Source organism: Lipotes vexillifer, unplaced genomic scaffold (assembly GCF_000442215.2).
Source record: "Lipotes vexillifer unplaced genomic scaffold, Lipotes_vexillifer_v1.1 scaffold173, whole genome shotgun sequence".
NCBI lineage: Eukaryota > Metazoa > Chordata > Mammalia > Artiodactyla > Lipotidae > Lipotes > Lipotes vexillifer.
In genome coordinates this window covers 1,841,358-1,849,475 of record NW_006770924.1, presented here as the reverse complement: position 1 = coordinate 1,849,475, position 8,118 = coordinate 1,841,358, and the positions used below count along the sequence as shown (strand labels likewise).

The 8,118-nt window shown below is 34.5% G+C and overlaps 1 protein-coding gene across 2 annotated transcripts in view; it reads left to right on the top strand.

Annotated features, from left to right (window-relative positions):
- Positions 1-8,118, top strand: part of BAZ2B (bromodomain adjacent to zinc finger domain 2B) — a 128,545-nt gene that overhangs the window by 68,960 nt on the left and 51,467 nt on the right. For both annotated transcript variants that reach the window (XM_007446456.1, XM_007446457.1), the window contains 4 exons: positions 2,668-2,808; positions 5,207-5,461; positions 6,416-6,630; positions 7,496-7,570. In XM_007446456.1, coding sequence (XP_007446518.1) covers positions 2,668-2,808; positions 5,207-5,461; positions 6,416-6,630; positions 7,496-7,570 — 686 coding nt within the window. The remainder of the gene's footprint in view (positions 1-2,667; positions 2,809-5,206; positions 5,462-6,415; positions 6,631-7,495; positions 7,571-8,118) is intronic.

The window sequence follows — 8,118 nt, the reverse complement described above, 5'->3', positions numbered from 1 at the left end:
CCGCCCCTCATGATCATTATCATTATCATCCAAGCAGTGCCTCAAACTGGTTACACTGTTTGCTCAACACAGTTGTATCACAAAATGTGCCTAGGGGTTTGGGAGATTCACTGAGAATCATGAGATAGGAGACCAGAACTTGTGTGGGGCTAGATTGTGACTGTCTTTATATGCCATTTTAAATAGTAGTTGATCGTTGAGGGGATCCTAGAAGCTCTGGTTCTTTGAGAGTCATTTTGTACCAAAACCACAGGATTTGTATTAGTCCTATACAATTCAGTAGAAGTCACTAAATAAATTAGTGAATAAATGCATTAAGTTTAGAGACTACATGTTTCCCTTAAAGTATCCCATTGAGGGAGTAGATGCTTGTCTTTAAGCAATAAAGGTCCTATGAATTTCTAAGATTTCTTGCAAACCTCCATTTCATCCTAAGGTATAGATGTCACTTTTACATTCTATTCCATATTATGGACATGCTTTTTTAATTCGAAAAATACTGCATCTCACTAGGTAAAAATAATATCCAAGAATCGTGCTTTCTCAGCTCTTGGCTGGGAATGCATTACTTCTCCACGCCTCTCTGTCTCCCCCTTGGCATGCCCTGCCACAGCAGTCAGCGTGCTGTCTTACCCGTGATAAGTGAAATGGAGATGGTTAAGATATGGGCAAAAATGCTAATATACTAGAGGAAGCAATAGTGCTAGGTTAAAATTATAGGTAAGAGCTATAATTAGGTAAGACAAGAAATTAGTAATAGGAAGGAGGTGGAGGTTTTTAATTAGGATTTGTATGCAAGATGGGAATAATGATCTTCCTAGCTGGAGTACACCAATATAAGGAGGTAAGGAAACAATAGATGTTTATCAGGAATAGCAAATAGTTTGACTACATTTACATAGACTATAACAGTGGGAGATAAGGTTGGAAAAGAAGAGAGTCCTGAATTCAAAAGTAGGGATTTGGACTTTATTTTGGCAAAAACAAAGAAAATTAAAAGACGTATGTGGTAATAGTTTAGAATTGCCTGTTGATTCTACCATTATTTCTCCTCTATTAAATAAGAGTTGTATTTGATTGGATTGTGGGCAGAGGACAATGAGATATAACCTCACACCTGTCAAAATGCCTATTATCAAAAAGACAAGAAGTAACAAGTGTTGGCAAGGATGTGGAGAAAAAGGGGATGTTTGTCCACTGTTGGTGGGAATGCAAACTCGTGCAGCCACTATAGATAACAATATGGAGGTTTCTCAAAAACTTAAAAATAGAACTACCATATGATTCAGCAATCCCACTCCTAGGTATTTATCCAACGAAAATGGAAACACGAACTCGAAAAAATACATGCACCCCCATGTTCACTGCAACACTATTTACAATCGCCAAGACATGGAAGCAACCTACGTGTTCATCAATAGATGAACAGATAAAGAAGATGATATATATATATGTATAAATACAATGGAATATTACTCAGCCATAAAAAAGCATGAAATCTTACCATTTGCGACAGCATGGATGGACCTGGAGGGTATTGTCTTAAGTGAAATAAGTCAGACAAAGACAAACACCATATGATTTCACTTATATGTAGAACCTAGGAAACAAAACAAACATAAAACAGAAACAAGCTCGTAGATACAGAGAACAAATTAGTGGTTGCCAGAGGGGAGGGGGATTGTGGGGAATGGATGAAATAGGTGAAGGAATTAAGATGTCCAGTTATAAAATAAATAAGTCATGGGGATGTAATGTACAGCATAAGGAATATAGTCATTAATATTGTAATAACTCTGTATGGTAACTAGACTTGATTATGGTGATCATTTCAGAATGTATAAAAATATCGAATCACTGTGTTGTACACCTAAAACCAATATAATATTGTCAGTCAGTTATACTTCAGTTTAAAAAGAGAATTGTATTTGATGTATGACGATAAAGTAATGACACCAGTATTATTATAGAAAGTCACTTCTTCCAAAAGAATGCCATACTCTGCAACAGGGAAACAGGATGATTATTTCCATATTGTTGCCATTACCCAAAATAATTTTAAAGCTTTTGGAATTGCCTTCAAAACCCATTTTACATTATTTTAAATGTTGTTTAGAGTGGTAAATAATACTTTTATTTCATCATAGGTGCACGTCTTAAGACTAGCTAATTCACTTTGAAAGAACTGCGTTTGCAGATTCAAATATGTTGCTTCCATTTTCATGCTGTAAATCTTTTCTTGCTTCCTTGAGCTAGACAAAAATTTTTGTTAATACTAGTTAACTTTTTTTATGAATATATACTTGCCCATGTGCATTTTATATACCTGCTTTTATTAATAACTATTTTAGTCTCATATTATAACCTGGGAAAGGATTGAATAAATTTTGAATAATGAAATAATCTGGGTTGAAACTAATATTGATATTTTGTATATGTATGTATATATACATACAGTCATAAGATTATTTTGAAACTCAAAAGGTGAAAAAGCTGAAAAGCAAAATACGTCATTGTTTCTATGTAATTCCAAGTCTATTCCTAAACATCCTAAGAGAATTTTGTTCATGGAAATAACACTTTGATTACTTTTTAAATTTCAACTGGAGGTTTTTTAAACACGTATAATGATTAAACAGAATATGTGGACATGGTTTTCTTTTTAAGGAAAAAGAACGGTTAAAGCAAGAAAAACGTGATGAGAAAAGATTAAATAAAGAACGTAAACTAGAGCAACGAAGATTAGAATTAGAAATGGCAAAGGAACTAAAGAAGCCTAATGAAGACATGTGCTTAGCAGACCAAAAGGTAATTTATCAAGTAAACCATTTCATTAATAAATTTAATTTTTTCTGTGTTCTCACCTGATTCCTTTGCCAGAGCTGCCATTATGAAAGCCTTGTGTTTTTAGCTGGTGCAGTGGATTTCCAAGTCTAGGTCAATCTGTCTCTCCTGGATGGCCACCAGTAAACCTCTCTAGAGCCCTGTGCTGATAATGGCAGTTCTTAATATACAAACGGAACACTGTAAACCTTTTTAATTTAAGTAGAAATACTGCAGACATCTATAAAAATGAATTATAGAAATAGATAGGATTTCTGTGTTTCATTTCGTCCTTCCCAGGCATTTAGTTACAGAAAGATCTAACTCCTCCCCCATGCCTCCATGGATATTTAAATAAATCAGGATTTATAATCTATAACCTCCTTCAATGCTTTAGTGATGGTAGCTAACTATTGAGTATGTTTAGTACATGCCAGGCCCTATGCTAAGTGCTTTAAATGAATTTTCTCATTTAATCCTCACCACAGTCCTATAGGACTGATATTTATGCCCATTTACAGATGAGAAAACTTGAGACACAGAGAGGTTAAGGAACTTGTTCAAGATTATACAGCTCATAAGTGGCAACTTGGATGCAGTCCCCAGTTTTTTAAACTCCAGAGCCCATACTGTTTATGATCCTGAAAGCCAAGAAATGTGTCCAAGCAAAGTACCTCATGTGTGTTTTCTCTTCCATCATGCTTCACAGATTTATAATGTTGCTAAAATACAGAAAAGTAGCAACTTGGAAAGAGCAAAATCACCGTGATAACTGGCGTGATTTCACATACTTATGAATAGAAATCAATTATGTTTGGCTATAGTTAAGAAGATAGTATTCCTAGAAAATTATACAATAATGCATACCATATCTACAATAATACTGTCTCAGTAATAGAATATTATACTTGGTCAATAGCATCTATATTTACTTACATGCCATATGATATACAGATAGTGCTTGTCTCTTGATCATGCAAGCTCTTTTCTAAAGTGCTTAAAGCAAACTTTTAGTGCCCAAGTGGAAACTTTAATGATACTAATATTCTATTTATTTACCTAGCATAAATGCTTCTAAATAAAAATGAAAGTATACATTCTAGTTTCAGTCAATTGGATGTTTAAAATTTCCTAAGCACAGAATGGGTATAGTGGTTAGTCAACACATTTAATAAGCTCCTGGTGAGCAATTTTTTTAATCCTAAGTGAGCTTTATTTTCTTGCTAATCCTAAATGATCTTTTTTTAATCCTAAATTGTCCTAAGTGATCTTTTGTTTTCATTTAAATCCATATGCACTACATCAAATATTTGTAAGTCCATTTTAAGCCTTAACTTTCGTTAGCTTTGTTATATAAATTTTTAGAATCATATGGAAATGTGTATGTCTGATCTGATTCAGGAAAAAAGAAAACTCAGAATTAAATGGTTTTCATATGTAACAAAAGATTTGTATGATATCAGCAATTGTCCATAGTTCTGTGTTTCCACACACTATTAGTAGAAAAAGTCTTTGGTTAGTTATTTCAGCAAGCACAGAGTGGAGGAAACGTTTTTGAACAAGGACAAATTTAGGTAAATAGAAATATTTACAAGCCACATTTTTCTCAATCAGAATTGAAAGTACTATTATTGAATCCCATTCATGGACAAAAATGTTTTTAATTTAGGTTACTTATTTATCTAACTTTTAAAATGTCCATAACAACTGATAATACAGTTTAGTCATTAAAATGTTAAGATGTGAGCATATTTGAGAAACAGCAAGAGAGCTCTCGAATTTTAACACTGAAATTCAATGTTTCACTAATATACGGGAAACCTAAAGACTGATAGTTGCAGTATTACTGGGTTCTTGATAGGGTCATGGGTTCTGGTCATGTGGACCTAGTAATTTATCTGCGGTCATTAGCCAAAGATAGTACTCTCTCCAACCATACAGCACACAGACGCACACTGTTAACTTCTGAGGTCCCAAAAAAGTGTGAATTATAAATCAGTCTACATCAGTAGAAGAAACTATTGCACGTGCCCTACTAAGTATGTCCATGTTAAAGTACTTTTGAGATGTTTATTTCTTATGTTATCTGATTTTTGGTCCAGTTGTATAACGTGTGTTTTATCAATACCTAAGTTAAAATTAGTGTTCTCTTTTGCAGAGATCTAAGTTCATGTTGAGTTCAACCAAAATTTATTAGTGGTTACTTGTGTTCAGGATTCTATGCTTAGTACCATGGGGTTATAGAAATGCCCCCAGGGAATTTACAATCCAGAGGGAAAACCACTGGTATAATGCAAGAGAAAAATAGCAACTTACTTTACTTCAGGAGCTATAAAATCATGGCTTTTTGAATTACTTTTTCTCTCTTTTCTTTTATTTTCAGCCTTTGCCAGAGTTGCCTCGTATTCCAGGACTTGTTCTCTCTGGAAGTACATTTTCAGACTGTCTCATGGTGGTGCAGTTCTTACGAAACTTTGGTAAAGTTTTGGGCTTCGATGTGAATATTGATGTTCCAAACCTGAGTGTTCTTCAAGAGGGATTGCTAAACATAGGAGACAGCATGGGTGAAGTCCAAGACTTGCTTGTGAGGCTCCTCTCAGCTGCTGTATGTGATCCAGGTCTAATTACAGGATACAAGGTAAAAAAAAACCCAAAATATAATATTTTAAATTTGTACTATCAGTGAGTGCATTGATAGCTGGCTTTAGTGTATTAGCAGAAGATTGTATAGACAGATCCAATTTTTTCTACATAACTTCTTACAAAGTTAAAGGTAGATTGGTACAGTTGGTGCAAACTTAGGAAAACCTGGTTCACAAAGCCTAAGGAATGTAAATCATTACCAAATTACTTTCTTTCCCTCTAGCTTTTGGCAAAAAGCAGTCTGATTTAAGGAAATACCTAAGTGATATTCAGCAAAACAGAGAATTCTTAATTCATAAAGCAATTAACTTGTGTGTGCCTTCTGAAATTATACTGTGTTCTTTCTGAAACACTATGAATAACCGAGGCTAATCAAGGCCCCTACAGGCCAGCGTGTTAAGATACTGTACTGCTAAGTGGATACTCAATAAGTCAAATTTATCTTAATTCCAATTAAGATACACATTTCAGTCAGCTTTGCTCTAGATAATGTAGAGAGTATCTTCCAGATGCACGTGTTACTTTTTTTTCCATCTCCCTATTCATTCAGCATACTAGGCAATAAAATCCGTGACACATTGCTAGTACTTTTCAACCTCTCCCCCACTACCACTGGTAGAGCTTGGGAAAGCTTGGGATAGTGTCTGTAGTCAAAGAGGGTATGGTGAGACCATTTTTAGCCACAAGTTTACATACCCTTCCCCCCACCGAACTTTTTAACCAAGGGTTTGAAGAAGGAACAGAAAAATTACAAGTACTTGAAAACTTGTCTATCATCTGTTGACTAAATGACGTTGAACGTCATGTTTTATCGCCACATCATCAAAAATGTGAATAAAGCCCTTGTCAGTAATACCTAAATCATATAATACCAATATTTAAAAGTCTTATTGTTTATATCTTATGAGTCGTCGTGGTCAATACTGATAAAAATGCCAACCTTTTATAGGCCAAAACAGCTCTTGGAGAACATTTGCTGAATGTTGGCGTGAATCGAGACAACGTTTCCGAGATTTTGCAAATTTTTATGGAAGCACACTGTGGACAAACTGAGCTTACTGAAAGCCTGAAGACCAAAGCTTTTCAGGCTCACACTCCAGCACAGAAAGCCTCAGTTCTGGCTTTCCTGATCAATGAACTGGCGTGCAGCAGGAGTGTGGTGAGGTAAGCATATGCCCAGACATTTCTGGTGATTCTTTTCTGTTTTGAATTTGTCTGGTCACAAAGTAATACAAATTGCTTATAGAAAATTTTGAAGTTACAGACTACCACAAAGAAAAAGATTAAAATTACACTAATCTCACCATTCAGAGATGACTACTGCTAGTAATGTTTCAATGTGTTTCTTTGCAGTCTATTAGAAAAGAAATTTTGAATCATACTGTGTATAGTCTTTGTAACCCGTTTTGTTTATTTGGTAATTTTGTTATTTATTTGTATACTCAAGTGTAAACAGTTTTTTCTTGCTATGGCTCCAGAATCCAGCACTGTTGCAAAAACCTAGAATTTTTCTTTTATCTTTTGATGATAAATGACTACCTGATTTTCCTTAGTGGCTGCCATTTGTAGAATTATCTACCTACTTTTTATCATGTGCTGATACAATCTTAATATTATTTATTTATTGTGTATTAATTTGCACTTAAAGAAAAAGTACTTAATCTCATTTCAGAGTCAAAGTAAGTCCTCCACTATAGTATTTGAAGATTTGGTGAACAAATTCCATGTTTATCTTGTTCTTACTATTCATTATTTTACAGATTTTAATTATGTTGCTTTTATTCCTTTACCTTTCTCAGAAAATAATCAATCCAAACATTTCAGAGCCATGCATTTCTACCATTGCTGGGCATCTTTAAGTTTTCTACACATCTCTTAGCTATGTATTAATATAATTTTTCATTTGTTTTTGCTATTCATTGGCAATCATCATTCGTACTTACCCCCAAACTGCATCATTTTGCTTACCAAATTAATGTATTGCATAATGGATTAATATATGTCTTCTAATAAACTTTTCCATTGGCAGTGAAATCGACAAGAACATTGATTACATGTCAAATTTGAGGAGAGATAAATGGGTGGTAGAAGGTAAACTCCGCAAGTAAGTCATGTTTTATTAAAACTAATATACTGTTTTCCTTTTTTGCAAGTTTCTGAGTAAAACATACAAATTGCAAAGGTAGAATTTAAACTTTATTTTGTCTAAGAATTAGAAAAGGTAAAGCTTAATTAAGGTGAGATATGAAACTAATAAAACTCAGTGCCAGAATTTTCAGTAGACAAAAGGTATAATGAGATTCACTGAGCTCATATGCTTCAAACTTAGAAGAAAGTCAGTTTATCTTTTTTCTTTCAAAGAAGTCAAGCAATCACATATTCTAAGATTGTTGTTGCTATCAGGTTATTTTTGTCACAAATAGAATCTGTTTGGAACTACTACTTTTTTCCTTAATTGCTTTCTAACTAAAATTTGCTTTTACAGAGAGCCTAACATATCCAAATGTATTAAGCATTAAAACTTAATTAGGGGGCTTCCCTGGTGGCGCAGTGGTTGGGAGTCCGCCTGCCGATGCGGGGGACTCGGGTTCGTGCCCCGGTCCGGGAGGATCCCACATGCCGCGGAGCGGCTGGGCCCGTGAGCCATGGCCG